At 29.3% G+C, this 25,397-nt stretch overlaps 1 protein-coding gene across 7 annotated transcripts in view; it reads right to left on the bottom strand.

Moving 5' to 3' along the window:
* LOC142329778 (voltage-dependent calcium channel gamma-1 subunit-like) overlaps nucleotides 1-25,397 on the bottom strand; it is a 244,866-nt gene that overhangs the window by 43,090 nt on the left and 176,379 nt on the right. For 5 of the 7 annotated variants that reach the window (XM_075374560.1, XM_075374562.1, XM_075374563.1 and 2 more), the window contains exon 3: nucleotides 7,963-8,105. In XM_075374560.1, coding sequence (XP_075230675.1) covers nucleotides 7,963-8,105 — 143 coding nt within the window. The other 2 variants (XM_075374565.1, XM_075374566.1) reach the window with 2 other exon arrangements.

Raw genomic sequence — 25,397 nt, 5'->3', positions numbered from 1 at the left:
ACTTTCCAATACCCTCGTCATAGAACGGATTCGCCTGTGTTTTCAGCCATGTTTCTACGCTGTCTGCAGCTCGATATCTGTGCCAAAATGTTTTCCTCCTAACCATCGTTTCATGTGAGCAAGGTGAAAATCGGATGGAGCCAAGTCCGGGCTGTGTGGTGGGTGATCAAACACTTCCCAACGAAAACGCTGCAGGAGCTTCTTTGTTACAGCTGCAGTGTGCGGCCGAGCATTGTCATGGAGAAAGACAACGCCTTATGACAACATTCCTCTCCGCTTATTCTGAATTGCCCTTCATAGACATTGAAGAGTCACGCAGTATGAGGCTGCAGTTATGGCCGTGCCACGTTCCATGAATTCCACCAAGAGAACTCCATTCCGGTCCCAGAACACAGTAGCCATACACTTTCTGTTGGAGAAGGTTCGCTTGAACTTCTTTGGTTTACTGGGAGAATGAGAATGCATCCACTGTTTCGATTGTTCTTTTGTTTCTTCAGTTTCGAAATGGACCCATGTCTCATCTCCTGTGACAATTTTGTTCAAAAAATCTTCTCCTTCATTGTGGTAGCGCTGGAGAAACGTTAGGGAGGCGTCCATTCTCATTGTTTTGTGATGGTCGGACAGCATCTTGGGAACCCATCTCGCACACAGTTTGTGGTACTGAAGTCTCTCAATCACAATGGTGTAGAGAGCTGACCTTGAAATTTCAGGAAACGAATCACTCAATACAGAAATTGTGAACCGACGATTTTCTCGAATTGCCTCATCCACTTGCTCAACGAGATCATCGGTTGACACTCGCTTCCTTCACTGACCGCCTGCATCATGAACATCTGCACGTCCTGCTTTAAAGTTCCTGCACCATTGTCGCACTTTGCTGTCACTCATTGAAGTTTCACTGTAAACATTACTTATTCGTCGATGAATTTCAGCTGCATTACACCCCTCAGCCTCAAGAAATCCAATTACCGCATGCACTTCACACTTTGCAGGAGATGCTATTGTTGTAGACATGTTTACGTGCTAGCTGAGTGTTCACAACTAAACGAAGTGACGCGGCATGATTGAAGGCCATACTAGAGATGCTGTGCAACACATATGCGCAAAGATTCATCCGATTTTTGCGCGGGTTTTTTTTCACGGCCGATCGGACCTTGAAAAAAAAATAACCCTTGTATTTAGTATGTTAAATCTTAGACCAGAGTAAATATTATTAAAAAGTGGATTTTCTTAGCTAATGAATATAATTTAGAAAAACCTTAAAATTATACAACAGTATTTTATTATAGACATTGAATGGTAAATTAAAAAAATTCATAGAGTATTCAATTCACCCCTCCCTTAAAGAAAAACTTTTTTTTAATATGCTGCTTAAATATTTATTCAAATACAAAAATTCATGTGATACAAAATTTGTTTGACTTTGAGGTAGAATTATTGTTGAAATATGATTTCATCTGGAAGGTTTTTATCTTTAATTGTGATCAGGCATTCTTTCAGTCTTCAACATTCAAGAAAATAAAAATGTTTTTGAAAGTATTTTCAAGTAATTTTTTTTTGATGTGGTTGGATTTGATAAGCTTGGATAGAAAGAAATTTTTTTTTTAAATAAATGAGTTGTGTTTACATGTGGCTTTTGTATATTTCTTCTTTTTCTTTAAATATTGAACCTTAGCCTGTTATGAGAATTACAAACTAACCTAACAATTTTTATTAAATACCTTCTAGCTGATCTCTTTATCATTTTCTAGGTTTCTATCTCTCTTTTTTTTTGTTTAGCCTCAGAACCACCATAAGGTATTACTTCAGAGGATGAATGACGACTATATGTATAAATGTAAATGAAGTGTAGTCTTTTACAGTCTCAGATCGACCATTCCTGAGATGTGTGGTTAATTGAAACCCAACCACTGGAGAACATCAGTATCAACAACCTAGTATTCAATTCTATATAAAAGTAAACAGCCTTTACTAGGATTTGAACCTTAGAACTCTTGACTTCGAAATCAGCTGATTTGTCATAACAAGTTAACCACTAGACCTGCCTGGTGGGCTAGGTTTTTATCACTACGCTGATATTAATAAAATCATTTTGGCAATTGTTCATTACTCATTCTGCTAATATTACTTCTCCACTTTTTATGGAGGGTTTTGATTTTTTCATTTACATTGAAAAATCAAACTCATTTTGGTTTGTAACTTTTTTCCTATATTTAGACAATATCCAGCTACATAACTGGGAGGAAAACACATTTCTGCAGTTGGATATGCTTTCCATATTACTTTGAAATATACTATGTTTCTGAATCATACACAAAAGCTGAACCTATTGTTATTTTGTAAAACTTCATTAATTGGCTGCATTTACTATAGTTTACCATTATAGAAGATAAACTTTTTTCATTTGAGCCAACATCTGATTCTCCAAGCAGTGAAATTTTACACTGTAAATATTGAATGGAACTAACTTGTTCCATTGTTTCTTTGCTTAAAATAGTTTTTGACGATAAAACATGTCCTTATCGGAAAAAACCTATTACTTTCGTCTTAATTGCAGACACTTCAGTGTTATAATAATTTGAATTGACTCATAAAAACTCAATTGCAGCTCTTTGTAGAGAACACTCATCTGTAATTATTAGATCATCAGTGAGCAGGATCAAAAACATAAAACTTGTAACATATAGTTTCCAACAGTGTTCAATACCTAAGAAGATCATTAACATAATATTACATGTAAATGTCATTTTCTGGAAGCCTCATTTCCAGCAATGTACATTCTTTTATTATTCTATGAATAATTTTATGTTAAGAGAAAGTTTGTTTGAGTATTTACAAACTGTTTATTAACTGAACAGTTAGATTGAAGACTTATAGTTCAGCTGAATACTTGGCTACCATAGAATTCTGAAGATGGGTAAATTTTCTTCAAAAACACTGTATCAGTTCTGGGTAGCTCTTTCTTGAGAAAAACAAAAAAGTATGTTGCATATAATTAGATAGCCAATGTACAAATGTTGAAAAATGGTGCTCTGTTCCCATCCAAGAGTTGTTACGGGTAGAGTTAAGAACTTGGAGCTATTCTCTGGATAAGGTGGTTTGTCTTAACCTGCAGCTTCTTTACAATCAGATTGTCTTTTTTCAGAATCGATCTGTTTTCCTTATGTCTGGTTATGTTTGGTTATTGCATGTTTAGGTCAGACAATGCTAGGTCCATGTTAAGGATGTTGAGACTAAGTTATGTAGGAAAAATGTTTCCTTATTATCAATTAGCTAGAAAAATACTGAGATTGTCATGTTGTCTGTAATCAAATTGTACTTCTTTTTTTAGAATAGAAAAATTTGTTCAATTTTATTAGGTTATGACAGATGTGTTAGTGTATCATTTAGCTACATTGAGAACTCGATCATAATTATTATTCAAAACACATGTTTCTTCTGCTAATTCATTCTTGTAATATGTTAATTATTAAGTAAAATGTTTATCCACTTTGTTGCACATGTTCTAATAAAACATTTTAAACCAACTAAAAATTGAATTAATTTCTTTTTATGTTATGATTACTTTTTTTTTTTGGTTACAAAATAAACAATTCCATTACACCTTAAAAATTGGAACATTTCCAAGTGGATGTTATTTTTAAGATTTTTTTTTTTAAACTCAGACGTTTTAAAAGAAAACTATTTTAGTGCTATTATTTTCTGAAGTTATTATTATTATTATTTCTACAATAGTTGATGCATATTTATCAATTTAATTTTGGAGAATTAAAATTGAAATAATACTGCACATAATTAAAATTTTAATTTGCGTTTTAGCATGTTTGAGGGTGAAATACTAAAATAACATTTAATGAAATTCTTTTCATATACTTATGTTTAACGTAAAAATTATATAATTATATAAATGTTAAAATTTATTATATTTCAATTTCTTGTTATTAAAGTATTATAATTTTATTCCACTGATAATTATTTTTTCACTTATCCTTTTAACCATTTTATATTTATCATTTCATTTTATCTTTATTATTTTATATTTTCATTTTATCATTTTATGATGCAGTTACATGAATTTTTTTAAAAGTATTGGACCAAAAGAAAACATGATTTGTTTCAATCAATTTTTCTGAATTTCATAATTAATTATCTATATATATATATATATATATAGAATTTTATCACAGGCTTTTAAAATTTGGTACATGTAAAAAGTGTTGTCAAATCTTATCCAGTTGTTTGATAAATGGCAAATAACTTTCATACGTGTATGAAATCTGCTTAATTTTATACCAAAAACAAATTTAACAACTTTCCCTACCCTGTCACACCCACCTTATAATAATAAGTAAAATATGTTATAATTCATAACTAACCCTGCACAATATCTGCTCAATTAGTTGTACTTGCATTCATTCATAAAAAACTTGTTTTATTATTGCCATAAATATATTGCCTGATTTGCTACTTGCAATCTACTCACTCCCTGTAACTATAACTAGTTATCTATAACTATTTTCAAGAATAACAAGCATCTCACACCAGACTTCTTAAGGAGATTGAAGATTGAAATAATTTCCTGTTTTCTTCTTCAATAAGCCAACTATTGGGTTTTAACTCAGCAAGCCTATAAAAGTACAGGTGATATTCACCCTTACAATTGACATTTTTACTCTGTTTTCTCTTGTACCTCAAGAGATTTATGTATGTGTTAAAGAATGAAACTATACTGTAAAGAAAAAAATTAATAAATTCCCTTTTTTTATAAAACAGTGTGTAATATATACTACTTAAACTGAGAAGGGGAAAAAATCATTAAAAATATGTTGGCTATTTATAAATTCATCTCTGGTTGAGGAATAAAAATAAACAAAATGAATTATAAAAAATTTACTGTATACAAAAGCTACAAACATACTCCCTGCCCAAATTACTTGTACTTATCGTATTGTGACACCAATTTGTCAATCCCTCCTTCAAAGATGGTGTAGCCATAGCAAACATTCATTGGCTCTATCCATGAGTTCTTTTGAAATGTTTTGTAGCCAGCCAATTATTCAATTTTGTGAAGAGATAAAAGTCAGACATTGCCAAATCAGGACTGTTAGGGAGATTGTCAAAATCTGCCACTTAAACTTGTTCAGTATACTTAGTGCTAGCAACACTGTAGAGCCAAGCATTGACATAAAAAAAACAATCCTCTTTGTTAACATCCCTCACTGTTTATTTGATATCACTTCCCTAAGATTTGTCAATGTTTCATAAATAATGTATGCCATTATTGTCATACCTAACTTTATAAATTCAACCATCAAAATTCTTTTGTGGTCCCAAAATAGAGTAGTCATCTATTTTTTTTGTTACAATTAGTTTTAAGTTTTTGAACTTGTTTGGCAAGTGTTTCTAGTATGTGTGTCCATTATTTGGACTGTTGTTTTGTCTTACTATTGATGAACTGAATACATGTCTTGTTCCCAGTAATAATACTACCTAGAAACTCATTTCCTTTATTCTGGTATTGCTAAAGGAAAAACAATGCTGCTCCCATTCTTTCTGTTTTATGGGCATCTGTAAGTTGTCTTGATACCTATCATGTACTTATGAAAACCCAATTTTTTGTAACAATTTTTTGAAGTGTGGGCTTTGAATTTTCAGGAAAATTTTCACTAAGTTCAGTAATTGTGAAGTGGCATTTACTACAATAGCATGTTGTGATATTTGAATGTCGTCTTCTTCCTTCGTCATCGTCCACGTTAGTTCACTCTTCCCTCAATTTGCTGTACCATTCTCTCACAAACTTTCACTCACTCATACCTCACTTATAATATTATTACCATAAACTATGCACAGCTGATAATGGATCTCAGCTGCTGATGTTTCTTCTGCTTGTAAAAAAACAAAGATGCTACATATTTTACAACTGCTGGGAGCCACAAAGATTGGCCACTTTCAAGTAGTACTTCACCATATACTACTTGAACGAAATGGTGGTTGACTATATAAGTGATAGTATTTAAGCTTTTGATGCACATTGAACATGAGCTATATTTGCCACATCAGTTACATGTTAAACTATACTAACTGGTTTTGTTCATAACACCCAACCAGATGTTAATTTATAAATAACCTACTTATAAAAAAGAATAGAAGGCAGGGTGAAAAAGGATGAGAAATAGCAAAGTATAAAAGTTATTCTTAATTCAGTAGATCCAGTTAAAACAATATAATATTTCAATATTTCGAAACAATTTTATCATGGATTCAGTGAGTTTAATTTTCCTGTAGAATCAGAGCTCTAAATATAGATTTAAGAAAGTGTATAAAAATTTGTTAATCAAGTTAATCAAGCAATATAAACCTGAACTGATTAAATCTTTATGCTTTATTAATAAATGACAGTCAGTTTTTGAGGTATTTATTTCTGAACTCTGAATTGTATACCTCAAATCAGAAGTATCACAAGCCAGGAGGTGTTTTCATGCAGAAAAGAAGTCTATTTAAAAAAAATAAAATCTATAAATTAAAAAGAAATTCTTAAAATGTGTTAGCAAGTTTATGAAATCTTGTATAATAATGACAATGAAACATGGACAATAAGAAAGACAGAAAAGAATACAATAAAGGATTTTGAAATTAGGTAAACAGGAGAATGTTAAAAATTACTTTGATTAATGTAGTATAAAATAACAGGTTTTAAAATTTGATGAATAGTAAAATTTTTGTAAGAAACAAGAACCAAGTTGGTAAACCAATATTTTAAAACCTAAACGCATAATTTTAATTCCAATAGCAGGCTGTTTAGATGTTAAAGATTATAGTGCATTAAAAATATTAGAATGAATTAAACAGTTAATTTAGGATATAGGTTGTAGTAAATGGTTTTAAAGAAAATTACTACAGAATAAAGAGTAATAGAGAATGGTATCAACCAAATCAATCAAAAAATAAAATACAAATTTTTTTTTAGCATCATGGAATCTATTTTAAAAATTTGTTCTCAAGTGTGCGTTTGTGTCTCTAAATTCATTTTCATGATGAGTCAAGTTGGATGAAATTTAAATTGAATTTAATTGACTAAGCATTATTTGATTTGTCTAGTTTTCGGATACCCAGACAGAAGAAGAATCAGTATATTAAAGAAATATTTGATGAGAAAAGAAGTTTTAATTTTTTTATAGCCTTAACTTGAAAACCAAATTCTTCCTTTTGCAAATACTTGAAAAAGAATTTCATGCACAGTAGAAAAAGCTGAGTTCATTCGGAGTATGTCTATATTTTCAAAACTAATTTAAGTTAATCTAGACAAATTTATTCTTTTTTTAAAATTTAATTCATCATATTAATTTTAAAAATAATGTATGGTATGGGAATTTTTATACATTTGAAAAATGCTAAGTCTGATCAAAATTTGGACCCAGGAACAGAAAGATCTTTCTTATTGAAAATAAAAAGAAGTATGTAGAACTCATGGTAATGTAAATATTTCATTTCCCATGTGTTATTATTACTTTTTTTTAATTAAAGGATCAGTCAGATCTAGCTGCAAAGAGATAGATCATCTTCTGATTGAGTTGGCTACAAAATAGTTTCAAATTTGACAGCTATGATATGTCACATTTAAAATAAATAATTCTTAAATATCTGCTTTTTTAATTTCAGATTTAATCCCTTTGATGTTTTAATCTCCTTTCCTTTTAAATTAACCTTTAATCTATGTTGTTATATTTTGTACTTCTTAATTTATTATTTTTTACTATAAAATTTAAATCTTTTAAATCCTACATAATATTGTTAATGTACATTTTATTATTATTACTTGCCTTTCAACTAGTCTCTTTCTTATTGTCTTAATTTTATATTTAAAATATAGTATTATTGTTTAATAATTCTTTACCAGCACGCACTTTTTGAAATTATTAAAATTACAATAATAATCAATTATTAAAGTATATTTTTACTTACTGATAACAGCTAACTTAGAACCACTTTGAAGTTTAAAGTTTGGATTTGTCATGTTATTAAGTATTTCTTGCGTTTCTGTATATCCACCGGTTACATTTGTGAAATATACTGAACCAGTTGCTGTTGTCACTCCAACTGCTTTCCTGGAAACCATTTAAAAATATATATATGTTATCTAATAAAACAAAGTTTTAATTAAACTACATGTGTCCAAGGTAATTAAAATATAGATTTCGGCTACATTGGATGACTACATTTTTTTTAAAATTTTCTGAATTTGAATAGGTGTCAAACATCAACAAGAATATTTTTACACATTTTATCATTATTCAATTTTAATGTATGTGATATGAAGATGACATTAAAATTTCAATAATTGGTCTTAGGTCTGAAAATTTATAACTTACCTCCCATGACTTACTCTGCGTTAAAATTTAAGTGTAAGCTTATAAGTATCTTAACTTATTTATATTTGAAGAAAGAAAATAATTTTTCAATGGATTAAAAAATATTTTTCAACAAAAAATTACTTTTACCTTTTTCATAAAAGTTTTTCTATCTTCATAATAACATTTTATTAAAGTAATTTTTCCATTAATTCTGAACTCTACATAAAATGGCTTACATTCAAATAATGTTGTACTGCTGATTTCACAAAAACTTTTTGTCCCTTTTCTTGTGTTGTAATTCTGGCCACTTATACTTTTATAAATCAATCTACGTAAATTTTATTATTGTTTCATAAATAAGCAATGAAAGAGTGGTCGTGTAATTGTAGGACTTTAAAAGATGTTATCAAAGATTCATATTCTACTTTTAATATGTGTCCAGTGGCATTTTTATAAACTATTATAATATTTCTGAAGTAAAGTTATTACTAGATTTTGTTTACATGAATCCTAAAACAGTTGACATTGTATACGAAAGATTATTTTTTTTATGAAAACTCTACTATGATCTGTTATCACCAAGCTTATGTAAAAAAAAAAAAATTCAGGGTGTTTTAAACATAATTTTTTTTTTCAAATGCCTATTTGATCATTTCAAAACAGGTTATGATCAATCATTACACCTAAGAACTTCATTAGTAATCACTGTTCTATATTATTATAGAACAAATTAAATGTCACGATAACATTGTTTAGCTAATGTGAATGTTAGCTAAAGCTACTTTTAAAGATAATAGAATTTTGTTTATTTTTATTTATCATTAACCACCACTGACTAATATATTGATGTCTAAATGGCTATCTATGAAAATATCTAGCTGTAATTTGTTTTATTAATAGTGGATTATATAAATATTTTACCATTTGCAAGAAATATTATTATCTGACATTTTTTAATCATTGATGGTGACTCCATTAATATTTATTAAAAACAAACCTGAACCTGAATCTAGTATCAAACTTTGGGATACTCAAGCTCTACAAATTGGGATAAATAATTTCTACCTACTACTGTTTTGTTTTGCTCTATACATTGTTTCATATTCATAAGATATTTTGATTATAAGATATGATCTTATTGTGTACATCTGTTTTCTTCATTTTTTTTTACCAGAGGAGTTGAAAATTCATATCAACAACAAAAGCATTACTTAGATCTAATGACTGATAACATATAATTTAACCACTCACATTTTGCAGAACAGGCCAAGGTTTATTGCTTCACTTTGAAGCATTCATTGAACTATATAACATATCTACATATAATCCTGTCTAAAATGTAATTTTACTTTTTGGTGGGGTTACTTCAAATATTCAAAACAAATTTTCAGGATTCAAAAGCAGCTGTAAGAATTTTATGACAGTAAACATAATCCATCAAATTTTATTAAATTCGTTTTGATTGAGTAAAAAAGTATCATGTATTCCTAAAAAAAAGAAAAAACATGTGTAACATGATAAAAATCAACCAACCATTTTCACATTACACAGTAAAATTCGTTCTGAGAAAGGACTTATTTATGCTTTGATTTCTGCTTTTAATAGATTACCTAATAATCTAAAAGATTTTTTTATCAGTTATTTACAGTTAAATTTCATTTTACAGATGCTGTATTATTATTATTCATCAAGTTTAGAAAGTGCAAACACAAATGTGTAGTAGTTCTAACTGGAATTTGTAAAGTAATAGTAATACTTCTTATAGTGCAGCAGTGGTAATAGTGACCTGCAACAGGATGTCATGGCTATCATTAAGGCAGTAGTCACTAGTTCAGCAGTCCATCTTCTCTCTCTGTATTAATTGAGCTTTCTACATTTTGACAACAATACTTAGCTGATGAGTTTTAAAATTATATTAATTGAATACATCTGGAATTTTTACATAATCATTAAACATTATTAACTCAATATATTAAACCCTTAAAATTTGTTTTTGTTGTGTTCAAATTTTATTTAATTATAATCTTCTCACAGTCTTTCAATATTATTTTGATGAATTTAATTAATATATACTTTTCTCTTTTTGTACTTTGTAATGCTGTTCTGATCAAGGTTTTTCCATGGTTTCCTGTGATCCTTCAGGAAGATGTCGATGCAATCCCTTTCAGTAATCATTAGAATACTGAATAAACAATTAGTGATATGGCCTGTTAATAATGTTACATTACAGTCTGAATAATGGTGATGAATATCCTACAGTCTGGTAGATCTATAATATATTCAGCTTTAAATCCAATTAATCTTCCTTCAACTATTTTGTTTACTCATACTTTCATTATCACATTTGTTTATGATATCAATTTAGTTTAAACTTTCTCCTGGGCATTAAATTATTTTATTTAATAAAATACATTTTTGTAAAGAGAATGAAATTTTAATTCCTTGGATCATGCTTAATGATAAGTTGTCGATCATACATTGTGTAAGTTCAGTTGTTTTACAGTAAATACATTGTCAATATGTTAATCATATTGAGATCAGCTTTTATCTTATTACAGTACTGCCTAGGTTTTATAAAACAGCTAACAGTATAACACTGGTGGGATAAACTATTATTAGCACACTTTATACACATTAAATTTAAAGTTTATTTTACATTATTGGGAAATTATTAATGGGTTTGTCATTATCTTAGACTGCGATACTTGTAGACTACTCTCTGAGAACATGAGGCTCAACTTGGTTAGTTTTCAGTTAATATGGTGTTCCTAACAAAAGTAATTAGGTAGATTCTCTATTAGCAATGTTATCTGTGATGCAATCCCCTATATGACTAAAATATGTGTACAAACAACCTTAAGTACAAGAGGCACCAATCAGAGTTGGTTTTTTTTTAACATTCTGGATATGTACTATATGGACAGCAACGTTTTACTTCATTGTACGTAGTAAAGGAAGTATTGTGATCGTGAAAATGTTTGGTTTTCAGATTTTAATGGAAATATTCATTTTCACCATCCCTGAATCCATTTTGACTAGTTTTTGGCATGATATCTATATGTATGTACATATGTAATTATGTGTCTCGCATAACTCAAAAACGATTAGTCGTAGGATGTTGAAATTTTGCATTTAGGACTGTTGTAACATCTAATTGTGAACCTCTCCTTTTGATTGCAATTGACTGGACCAAAAGTGTCTAAAAAAGCCAAAAATAAAAAAAAAAATTGGATTTTGGACTTTTTCTTAACTGCAATAATTAGCCCTCATTGAGAGCTTTTCAATGATATATCATAAGTGGTACTTACTTTCATTGGTACCAGAGTTACAGCCAAATAAAATGTTAATTAATGAAATATTTTGTCTTACAAGGGGAAGCACATCGGTTCAAATCTGTCTTCAACCCCATTTTTTTTATCTTTTTTTTTTTAAATTTAAATATATTGATTTATAAATAATTATTAACCTTTGATTGAATTTGAGGAGAAACCTTTTCCTTTGGATCTGTTTCTTGTCTGGTGGCTATATAAATGTCAAATTTTTTACTGAGATTGGATAAAGCTAAGTTTTTTTGATATGCAGATCATATTTTTACTTTTCCTAGAATGGTTTGTATGGAATGACTATTATACTAGTCGATGACAGTGCCATTTTGGGAGGGTCTTGCATATCAAGATATGTAATCTAAACTTTATTAGACCTAATTCTATAATTTTCATGAATGTAAACATAAAATAGAATGTTATATAATTTTGCCATAAGACATATTAGGAATCAACTTTTTAATTTTTTTATAGTCTAACTTATTTATGGATATATGCAATATATTGTTCTTCACAAAGTGCTAGTTTTGAAATGTATAAATGTATTCTTTGTTCCGTTGTATAAAAATAATAATATGAGTGTTTTAGTCATCATTTGGTTAACTGATGTACCACTCTACTTGTCAAAATGAAATATTAGACCTACTACATATCTTTAGTATGGTTTAATACTTTTGTTCTACGACACTCATCATTGTCAAAATGTTCACTTTGACATCTTCCTTTGAGGTTTACTTTTTGCTATTTTATTTTTAATATTTTTGATTACAATTTTTAAGTATTTGTTGTCAGGAATTATTTAATCTGCATCACTATCACAAGTAATTAGTTAAATGGTATTATTTTTATTTGTAAGATTTAAAAAAAAATTAAATATTTCAAAGGTAATCTATGTTTATATTAAGTTCATGAATTGGAATTTGTAGTTATTATTTGTTTTAGTACAGCTTATTTAAAATGTATTATTATTTGTTTCATTTATATTCAAGCCTGCTTCCATTCACATACTTTGGTGTCTTATAGCTGTAATAAATTTTCTGCCATGTTATGATATGGAATGACATGAATCATCATACTTTATTGCCTTAGCTAGAGATGGGTGACATAAAAGTTGTATAAAAATATCATGTTTTATTACTAGTTTAATAGGAAAATAAAGTTGTGAACTTATTTTACCTTTCATTAGTAATTAAAGGTAAGTTAAACTTTATTTTTACTTTCATTTGTAATTAAATTACAAATGAAAAACAAAAGTCTGAAAAATCATTAGTTGTATTAATTTTTATCATGTTTTGAATTTTATTACTATATGGGTAATAGTCGTGTTACATCTTTACTGGTGAATTTTTAGACCTCACCAACTAGTATTTTATACCAAATTTAACAAATTGAGTACTACAATGAAATTAAATTAATAAATAAAAATTAAGATTTAAAACTGAATTCCCAATTGTAATTGATAGCAGAAGGTTAAAAGATTTGTGAAAAAAAATTGCTTAACAATATCTTAAGCATTGTTTTCATGTCATTGGACATCAGTGAGCAAATGATGACTGTCATAGAGGCAATTCCTTTTTTATGCATAGCAAATCTACAGATTTCTAATATGATCTATAGATTGCACTTTTATGAACCAGAAAATTCTGGTTCTATTCTTTTATATTAGAATAAAAGATTTATTTATTTATAAATACTAGTGATTACTACAAGCTTATTTTTATTATTATATTATTCTATCTCTGATAATGACAGGACCTATACCCAACTACAGTTACTCTTTTTTCTTTTCTTTTTGGATGTCAAGAAATGAGTTTTGTAGCACACGAAAAAAAAATGGCAAGCCTGACTAAGATTTGAATCCAGAATATTATGGTTATGATGTAACTTGCCATTTACTTCTTTAAATATTATATTATTGATAGAATAAAATCTCCTTTTGTAGTTCTTCGCTGAATACCATCAAAGAATGCATTAACTTTTAAAATTAAATGTTAATATTTGATATCATCTGAATGAAACATAAAATGTTGGGGTTTGAAAGAAATCTCAAAAATTTATTTGATATGACAGAAATATTGGCTTTTTTGCACATTATTTTACTCTTTGAGAATCATTATGAGAAATCATTTTCTTCATCGCACCTCTTTATAAAAAATATAAACTTTGATGACAGAGAATTCACAGTATATGAAAGAAAACTTGAAAAGAACTAAATAATAAAAATAGAATATTCATATGAAAGAGAATTAATAATGATCAAAGGAAAGAAACACGTTAAATTAACTATTTGACAAGTGAAACAAAAGTTATATTTGTAGGTACTAATTTCACTTTTATATTTATAAGTTAGCTGTAGCTAAGATTTAAATCTCAACAAATAATAATTAATGTAACGTAGCATTATTAATAGTCCAAGTTATCTTTCATAGAGTAGAATATAAAAAAAGTATTCTTATGATTAAATTTAGGGCACCTTTTACATTTTAAATGATACTCTTCATGAATTTTTATATTTATTTTAGTTCTGATTAAGTTTTATGTGTTATATACGAGGGTCTTTAATAAGGAGAAAAACAACTGTAGAAAAATTATTTTTTCAGTGAAAATGAAAGCTACTTCCCAACGTAATCTCAGTCTACATTTCGGTACATTTCCCGCATTTCTGGAAGCTTCTTTATTGTAATTGTAAAGGATTGTTGACGTAAGTGTTCTAACCATTCTTAACCCACCCATTGTTACCCAACTTAATGCTAAGTAAAAAATTATTTTTAAAGGAAAAACAAAAAATAATATGGTGATGCGATAACGGGATTGTAAGGTCGATGATGCAGCAACTCATTTCGACCGATCTTTTGAATAGCTTACCCTGTTTTTTGAGTGGTATTGTGGTGGGTGTTATCGTGCATAAGAAATACCCCTTTGGAGAAAGAACCGGGACACGTTTCCTTCTTATTTTCACATTAGTAATCGCTGTTGATTGTACGTTGCTCTTCCAAATAATTACAATAAATCTGGCCTATATAAAACACAAAACACTGTCAGCATCACTTCATGGCTGATGGATTAGTTTTGAAATTTTTTCTGGTGTGAATTCGGGTGTCTTTGAGACTTTCAGTCGACCGACTCGGAACCCACCTCGAACACGATTGCGGTAATTAACTTATCATGGATAATAGATCGGCAATGCTGAAACTCACACTACAGATTCCAGTAATTTCCCTAGATTTTATGCATGTCTTCGCTAATAAGGCATTTACGGGCTTTTACATAGTCAGTCGAAAATTTCAACTTTCTTTTGCTACAATGAAAATTGGTGACACTTTTTAAGATTTGCAGACATCTTAACAAACTGTTTTAATATATGAGAATAAATTTCGACTTTCATAAAATATACATCTTCACACTTCGTTGTTCTTCCACGATACTCGTTTCAGGCAGAAAATAAAGAGGTTATACTACTTAACAGCTGATATTTTCTATGTCAGGAGTGCCAACTTGAACGTCAGGTGACAGTTACTTGTTTGTACTATTGAATAACTTTTACGTTGTTGATATTTACCTTTTTAATTATTGAACGACATTCGTATATATGAATAAATTAAATGATAAATAATTCAATGTACACACGCGCATACGCACACGCACACGCACACACACAAATATACATATATATATATATATATATATATATATATATATATATATATATATATATATATATATATATATATATATATATATATATATAAGTTCGTTAGCCTATTATAATAATATTTTCAGTACGAAATTTATATGTCTATACGAAATTAAAAGACTTTTAAAACCAAAGTATTTAAACTTTATATTTTTATTTTCATCTTATCTAAAATATTTTTGTTTAAAAAATATTAAACATTTTTGAACAGATTTGTCTTTTAAACTAATCACATAAATAATAGTATTATGTTGTCGATCTCCAATCCTTGCTTTGGTTCCTTTATCCCTTTCCAGATAGATATTACTTAGCCGGCCTCCGTGGCGCAAGTGGTAGCGTCTCGGCTTTTCCTCCGGAGAAGGTACCGTGTTCGAATCCCGGTCAGGCATGGCATTTTTACACACGCTACAAATCATCCTCTGAAGCAATACTTAACTGTGGACCCAGAGGTTAAAAAAAAAAGAAAAAAGTACTTGCTAATCGCGTGTGTAGTATTCCAAATACTGATACTTCAATTATGAAATAATAATGAGTACTTTTGTTGCTCCGTAAAGTGAAATTCTGAGCTTTTTATTACGTAGAAATTTCCTTGAGATGATCCAAAAAAACTTTTGTTCTAAGATCAAGCCGAACTGTTTCACTTCGAAGTGCCTAAATTGAAGTTTCACTTCGAAGTGTCGTAATTTTGTTATTGCTATTAAATACTTATTGTGCTTACGTAATTCAATTCTACTGAAAAATATATTCGTTTGGAGGACGTTCAAAAAATGAGAAAGAGTTTTTTAAAGATACAGAAATGGATTATCAAATCATTTTTTTTTTGGCGCCCGTTAAGTATGAAACTAGATTAATATTTAAAAAATAAAGAATATTAACTTATTCTTGTGTTTGTCTTTATGAACGTACAATCTACTAAAAAGAATAACCAGTTATTCTTAAAAATATAGTAATATTCAGCTCTATCAAACTGGATAGTTTCATGTTAAGTTAGCGAGATATTTCGGCTAACAAGAATGGTCCTTATAATTCCTCTATTGCCATTACTATACCAAATAAAAATCTTCCTACCAATTTATTTAAAATACAATTAAAAGATTCTCGTTTAGAAAAAAATGTCACTTGAATCAATTTTTAATAATATCGATTTAAAAATGTTTATATGTACTTTACATCTATTCAACTTGAGAACAAAAAGCACCCCCATGGTCCGATGAGATGAGGTGTACACACTCAGGCCGACCATTCTTCAAATGTGTAGTTAACTGAACCCCAACGACCAATTTACTCAGATAACCACGTCTTAATATTCAAATCGTATAAAAATAACTTACCAAGGTTTCTTTTTTCCATTCAGGTAAATGTTGGGGCAGTTCCATTTTTTATCCATTGAGAAGCATATTTACCAATTTCTAGCATGATTTATATCTTATATATTAAAAAGATTAGGGTGAATACCTATTTCGAGGTCGTATGAGCATTCTACTGGACGGATTAAGCTGATTTTGGTTTTGTTTTTTGATTCGGTTTGGAATATCCCACAGATATGTCATCCGATCCTAAACTTGAATCTCCTCTGAGAATTCCTCAAAAAATCCTCATTTAATTGTGGTTCACAGGAAAATCACTTGGAAAGTTTTTAGGTGATTAATGACAGTCTTCCGAGCAGAATAAAAGAAAATGAACCCGTTCCGTCTATTAGAACTCTGGACGAACTGGAAATAAATTTTTCAGCATGCATTTTACTTTTGGTAGGAAAGGAAAAAGAAAAACGAGAGAAATGCGCGGGTGAGACGTATTTTAAATGGAATAGCTTATTAGATGATTTTTTTAAAATACTTAAAATTACTTTGTAATAAAAAATTACTTGTAAAATTACTTTGTAGACCAGCAAACAGCCACTAGTAATAATGCTTTATTATGTGTTTATCAGAATAAAAAAAATATTTATGATAATAGTTTTTATTTATTATTATTTTTATAAGTCAAGAACTTCCCAATGGAAGACGTTAAGCATCCATGATTCATATTTATTTCGCTTGGCATTCTTCTTTTCCCTCCAAAATTGTTTCATTCTTTCAGAAAAGGCCTTCTTCCATTCTTCAGACCATTTCGGACGATGTTGTTTAGGCTTCGGCGCTTCTGGTTTAACTTGTCATCTCTCTATTTTGTTTCTGTCTATGATCCCCTCCAGCGTAATTCCGGCGTGTTCTAAATCTTTTCGTGTTTCTGCAAGCCAGGGAACTGCAACCTTTAATGATGTTAAGTACGCGATTATTCTTTTGGTCAGTCGGTTTTCCGGCAGTCTGCAAAGTTGTCCGAAGAATTTCATTCGTCTTTTCCTTATGTCAGTTTCGATATTAGAGTATGTTTCAACAATTTCATTCGGTTGTAATCCGTATCCTATCTCGGTCCCAATATTTTCCTTATAATCTTCCTTTCCTGTTTATTTATTTCTTCTATTTCGGTTTTCCTATTTAAGGTCAATATTTCACTGGCATATAATGCTGTGTTGTAATGCCGGATTTTCGTTTGGCGCGAGAGGGATTTCTTGTTGTAGAGATTTTGCCCTAAACCTACAGCTTTCCTGACCATCTGCAGACGGTCCAATTGACTTGGTTTCTCAAAGCTGTTCAGCGTAATAAATTCTTCAAGGTATTTAAAGTGACGGATTTTATTTATTACTCTATATTTTGTGTTCAAATTTGGGATTTCTATTCTGGAGCAGATGAACACTGTTTTTTCTGCACATAAAAGTCCCACTTTTTCTGCACATTCCTTGAGTGCAGAAACAAATTCTATTTGTGATATCGAGTCCTTTCGTCTTCCGCAAGGATTGCCAAATCGTTTGCAAATCCCAGGTAAGGATACTTAAATTTAATTTCTCGAATCCCAATGAAATCGGTTTCCAGTATTTTTGTTGTTTGAGAGTATCTTCCCACTCTTTTATCATTTTGTCTAATGTGATGTTAAATAGCAGGGGGGGAGAGTCCATCCCCTTGTCACTCCCCATCTTAATTTCAAAGGGTTTTGAGGTTTCGCACATAAATTTTATTTTAGATTTAGTACCAGTTAATGTTTGTTCTATTAATCTTAAAGTTTTCTGATCTAGTCCTGATAGTTTTTTCTGATCTAATAATTTTTTATATTATTTAATTTTTCTATTTTCAGTTATTAGGATTAGCTTTCGTATTTTTTATATTTTAGTCTTGATACCACTTTAATATTTTTATAAACTTTTAATATTGCTAAAAATGCCAATAAAGATTAGTTGCTTAAATAAAGATTTGTTTATTATATTTTTTCTCTGAATCGTATCTTTTGAAGCTCTATATATACGAGAAAAATGATGGATATAATATTTTACTCGGAATCCTGCTATATAGAAAAAAAACTAAAAAGAAGAACTTATTAGAAAAAAAAAATAAAAACCTCAAAGAAACAAAGAATTTTTTTTATCATATATATGATTGTTAGATATTTGAATAAGAATCATAAAAATAAAAAGGGAAAGGAACAATAAAATAGACCGAAAGAGTTTAAAATTTATTTAACGTATGATTGACTACAATAATTATTTGGAAAAATATATATTTTTCTTAAATAAAAGATTGTATGTTTAAATAAATAAATGTGTAAGTGTTTGAATCCTGGTCAAACGACATCGACGCGATGAAAATTTCAGTTTTATTTTTATATACTGGAGTATATATACATTTTTTTTTATATAAATAGGGAGACGTAGATAAAACTGGTTGTTCGCTATACTCTCTGGACTGAATAAATACATAAGAATGAATTTAAAATAAAATAATGGCTTTTATTCGGATAAAAAGTTCTTATCCATTTTTAAAACGTTGGTTAGTTTAAATGTGAATCTAATCTGGCTTTAGATCTCATTCCGCAATCAACCAACCATACACAGTTCTTATTATAATCAATATTTTAATAGGATTTATGTGTTTTTTGTTTTTATTCTAATTATCTAATATTTTAATTGAATATTAATATACAAATATATTTAATATTAAATTTAAATTAAGATAATAAAATAGTACGAATCTTATACAATTTTGTAAGAAAAATTGTTGAAAAAATTCATCTAGTTTATACGTTTACAAAGTGGTTTTTTTGTCAGATTATTTTATTAAAAACATCATCTAAAAAATCCGTATTTATTAAACTCGTTAGAATGAACAAAAAAATTTAAAGAAGCAGGGAAAAACATAAATAAATGAAAATAAAAAAATAAATCTTGCGCATATTATATATATATATATATATATGAATAAGGAAACCAAAATTTAAGTAAGTGGTGTTTTCATACTCTCTTCGTACCTTAGAACGTAAAGAAAATCCATTTTACCCTTTTCCCACTTCCACCGACCGAACGTAATACGTAAAAAATTGTAAGTTTATCATTTTCTTAATTTAATAAGAATAACTTAATAATTTACTAGCCGATCAGCACGACCGAAGCAAACTCTGATCCCGTCTAGCCAGAAGCCTCTTTATAGTTTTGAGAATAATATTGATAAATAATAATTCAAGCCTGAAAAGCTCTCTTTCCTCCAACGTTTTCCTCGTTTTTGACACAGAACCTCTGATATCATATTCATACTCCAAGGGGGGTGGGGTTTCGATCTATATATTAAAACCTTCCCTGGGATAACACGAATATATCCTGAAAATTTGAAAGCAATCGGTCGGTTGGTTCTCGCGTAATGCTCTGATACCCTCCTTATTAATTTCGAAAACTATCAAGTTTGGTGCAAAGTGCCAATTGGCGGTATCATCAGGTAATTTTTCTTTCTATATTAGAATATAAGATTTGTTTTGCTCGATTTTGAATTAGCGTTACGGACACCACATACACGACTCAATTTTATTTTAATTGTATATATAATTTATATCTAAGAAAAGTTGGTTATTAATTTAATTAGAAACATTCAAGGGTAGTTTAGTAATTAAATAGACTGTAAAAAAGGTATTATTTCTTCAATGCCAAAGAAAACTGAAGCTACGTTTCAACATAATTCTTGGATACATTTAGTCATCCCATATTTCTGTGACCTTTGTTATTCATGTAGGAAAGGTTTTTTCACCAAGGTCATGAATGCAAGGTCAGTTATAAAAACTCTTTGACAGGACCTAACGGAAAATAATGTGATAATGCAAGATGGGGATTAAGATCAATGCGGCAACCCCTCCTAATCCAACTTTTGAAATAACTTCTCGTCCCTTTTGAGCAGCATGATGGCATGAGTTCTTTATTGTTCAGAGAATTATACATTTTGAGAGATAACCGGGATGTTCCCACTTTCCTGTGAGTTTAAATTATTTTTACGTTGTTTTTCCAAATAATCGCAATAAATTGAGTCTTTGCACAGTCTGAAGTTCAGATTCCGGTTCAAAATACGGTTTAAAAGAGCATACCTTCATCTAAACAGAGTAGTTTATGTTCAGTACAAATTTGAATTTATATATCTTTGTGATTTTAAGCGAACTGTCTCGCAACCAAACTCGAACACGTTTTGTGATAATTCAGCTATCATGGATAAATGGTATAGACAGTGCTAACAATTTGAACATTTTTTATGGGTCTATTCTCTTAGATAAGTTCATTAATACGATTTTGCCAAACGTTAGTAGAAACTTCCATTAGTCTTTCGCAACGATGAAAATCTGTGATTCTTTTTCTATCCGGTTTAAGCTGTTCGATCCATTTATAAAAAAAATTTCACGATTAGTACACTTTTTTTAACATCCGCAAGTGAATTTCGGCCGGTTTTATATCTTAAGAAAATAAAAATCTTATCACATCACGGTGTATGTATCAAGCGGAGTCGAAATCTTGAAATAAATAGGTACTTTTTCCTTTTACGCCTCCCACTTTTATGCATTTTCACATAAAAAATTACTTAATATTTCTGTTTTTTAGTAATTGATGAATAAAACATTAGAGAAAACATACTAAAATGCTCTTTTGTATAAAAGAGCATTTTTGTATAAAAGCTTTTGCAATAAAGTTTTGTGAGCTTTTGTATAAAAGCATTACATAATATGTAAATGACCAGTATTGGTCCTAATTGACCAGTATTGGTACATAATATGTAAATGACCAGTATTGGTCATTTACATATTATGTCCAGTAAAGAGTAACGGATTGGAAAATGTACCTGAGAGAGGTGTTTCTGTGTGCTGATCATTTATTAAAACCCCAAAAAAGGTATAAGTGGTCCTGGAATGACTGTAGAAATAGACGAGTCCTCATTTTCAAAAAGAAAGTACAATAGAGGCAAAATTCTTCCAAATCAGAGGGAATTTGGGGGTATTTGCAGAGAAATTATAAATATAATCTAACCAAAGTTATCCTACGCTCGCTTCGCTCGCTAATGATAAACAAAATAAATGACAAAACAAAACAGTACTGTTCTGATTAATTAAATAATAAATTCAGTAATTATTTATTATTTAAATAATCAGAACATCACTGTTAATTAGTCAAGGTTAGCAAGCGAGTTAAGGTTGTGAAGGCAGTTACTTTTATACGGATTTGAATACTAGATCGTGGATACCGGTGTTCTTTGGTGGTTGGGTTTCAATTAACCACGCATCTCAGAACCTGAGACTGTACAAGACTACCGTTCATTTACACTCATATATATCATCCTCTGAAGTAATACCTGACTGTGATTCCTGGAGGCTAAACAGGGGAAAAACAGTCAAGGTTAGCGAGCGAAGCGAGCGTAGGTTAAATTTGATTAGAATATATTTATAATTATAAGCAATAATGGTTATATTTTTTTAATATGTAAAATATTTTAATATGGAGAATGTTTAAAATGACCGGTATAAAACTACATGTTAGTTTGTTTTCTCTAATGTATTATTGGGTTATTTTTAGTGAGTTACAGAGTTATTACGGTATTTCTCTCAAGTTTTATTCATAAATTATTATAAAACATGCTATATTAAGTAATTTTTTTGTGAAAAATGCGAAAAGTTTTTAGAAAACCAGATCTTTTTTTTCAGGGGTGCCAACGTCCCGTTTATTAAATAGAATATTTTTTCCGCACTTGCCATTTGTCTCATTGAACGATTCTCGTACTATTTTAATATTGGTTAAATTTATATATATATTTTTCCATTCTACACGACACATGATCTGTTTATTAGATTTGACGTCATGTTTGAGAATAATGTTTATAAATTAAATTTTTTTTACCTAAGAAAAAACTTTTTTATATTAATTTATTTCAACATAATGAATCGTGGTTTTTTAAAAGGGTGTAATTGTATCTCTGATTAGAATACGGCGAGGGGATTACATTGAAAGACCAATTCATTAAAAATAACGTGTTACGAAATACCCGTATAATATTTATATTCATTATAAATTCGTCACAGTTAGACGGATGAATTAAACAGTATACTTTTATATATTTCATTATAAATAATTAAATAATATAAAATCAACGTCAAACATTATGAATTATTTTATTGAAATTATACACCAAAAATTTTATGAAACATAAATTGATATAATACATGAAAAATTATTACTATTGTTACGAAGGCTGATATATTTGTTACGAATTAATACAATTATTCGTTTAGTTTTATCTGTTGCTCTCTGAATTTTTTTTATGTATGAAAAGTTAGGGAAGATTATTTTCGCATCCCAAAAAAATGTATATTCAAAATTTTTTCAGATCATTTTGCTGACAGGAGTTGTCATGGATACACCCATGTCATGGATATAGAAACAAAACCATACACTTTAGCGGAATTGGTACAATAAATTGAAAGATGCTAAAAATACATATATCCAGTATAACTCTCTGAAAAGGTAAGAATATACGATTTTCATTATTATGATGTTCTTTCCTTTACTGAAAGAGAGAGAAAATTCCTGACGTAGCCAGAAAATTTTCTAATATTAGGGAATAGAAATTTAATATATTATAGCAATAAATATTAATTTTCCTCCTTACTTTCTTTAATTATACATTACTGAAAGAGTATTTTCTCCTTGTAAATAATCGAAAAGACTGAAAAAATTACATATGCCAATTAAAATAATAATAGATTACATTATGACTACAAAAATCATAATGGTTAACTACACATTACCAATTTAAAATTATGTTACTAATTTTAAATTAAGTTCACTAATTATTCAAAGAGAAGGTAATACAATGAAATTTCGTCAATGTATTTATTTCAACCTGCATTAAAATCAATTCTGTCTTAAGGATTTCTTTTAATAAAAAAAAATAAAAATAGAGGACATAATTAAAGCCATAAAATTAAGTTCATAAAATAGTTTAAGTTAAGTAAGCATTAATTTAAGTTCATAAAATATTAAACTTTTTTTTTGTGGTTGACATTATTAATTTTTTTTTTTAACAGGGGCTTTAGGAAAAAATTTAATTCTTTAGAATCAATTTAATTCTATAAAATTTTATGTAAACAAATTATCATGACTACAGGTCGTATCGGTTATACGACAACCACTTCACGGTCATACATTTCTCGACCGACCTACCGACTGCCTTGTAGACATCAAATCGTTAATCCGTTTTATTCCAGGTGAGCGAGAACGTCTGCAGTAATCGCTTTGTTATTCTTTGGTGTAGGTGGTCAAGTAATTATTATTATTTATCAATTTAATAATTAACTGTGTATTTTTGCGTTGCTGCTCGCTCTAATCATTTCCCTTGTTCCTTCCAGGCAATTTTGGGGATAATCTAATTTTACACGACTGCCCAAGGAGTGTAATGTACACACACACACTATATATATATATATATATATTATATATACCTGCATACATACATACGCGCGCGCGCAAATTATTGGAGATTTGCCGGTTGAAGCACAAGCTTTAATGAACTGTGAACTGTGAACTGTGAGCTTCTATCACTGTGTGAGCTGGGTTTGAACTGAATAACTCGAATTAATCGAATAAATAATACATATTACAAAAATAATAAAATTATATTTATACTAAATAAAATGAAATAATATTAAATAAATTAAAAAAATTTCTGTTTAATAATAATGGTTTAATGAGAACTGCGAATGAGGCTAGAGTACTGAGGTGATGCAAGCACCTCGTGCGACGCTAGACCAATTATCAGCATTAACAAGTAATAAACGGGGTGCCCCTTGGGCGCTGTTTCGGGAGGTGCAATTGAGTGCTCTTATAATATCTCTGCAAACAATCGTCCGATTTTAAAAATTCAAAAGGAATATTTGTTAGGTTGAAGACTAACCTTTCAATGCAAAAAATTGAAAAAAAATTGCAAAAAATTAACCAAACTAAGTAAAATAACAAAAACAAAGTAAAAAAAGAAACCGTGACCTAATAGATCACGGTTATTCGGAAATTTTGTTATATATTCTCAACAAATCTTCCAATTTTCAAAATTCAAGCGGGACGTTTGCTAATATAATACAAAATCACCAAACCAGAACAAATATTAACTGATATACTCAGAAATGGACTTTATTTACACAACTACCAAAAAAGAGTGTAATGTATATAGGGTGTAGTATGTATGTTTGTTCCACCGTAGCAGTTCAACAGCTGAACCGATTTAGATTATGATCCCATAAGAGTTCTGTTAGAACTTTAACGTTACCGGGAGTGTCATAGGCTACATAAATTTAGACTACAAATATATATATATATATATATGTTTAAATAAATTTAAAAAAATCTGATATGGACACCACACGACTTACTTGTACGCCTATTAAATTACATATACACATTCTTTTGCTGCACTTTAAATTTATTTCATTTGAAAGTGAGACACGATCCTCCAATTCTTTAATGAAGTGGACCATTACACAATTGCGTTGAGGTGAACATCACATTTTTTTGTGGTGTCCGTATCAGTTATTTTATATTAGTTTATATATTATTAATTTTGTTTCACGTCGCTCAAGTAATTATGTGGTGCAAGTAAGAACGAATTGGATCCGTAATCACGCACACATCGGTTCGAATCCGACTTCATA

Source organism: Lycorma delicatula, chromosome 9 (assembly GCF_047948215.1).
Source record: "Lycorma delicatula isolate Av1 chromosome 9, ASM4794821v1, whole genome shotgun sequence".
Classification (NCBI taxonomy): domain Eukaryota; kingdom Metazoa; phylum Arthropoda; class Insecta; order Hemiptera; family Fulgoridae; genus Lycorma; species Lycorma delicatula.
This window is presented reverse-complemented; position numbering and strand designations above follow the sequence as displayed.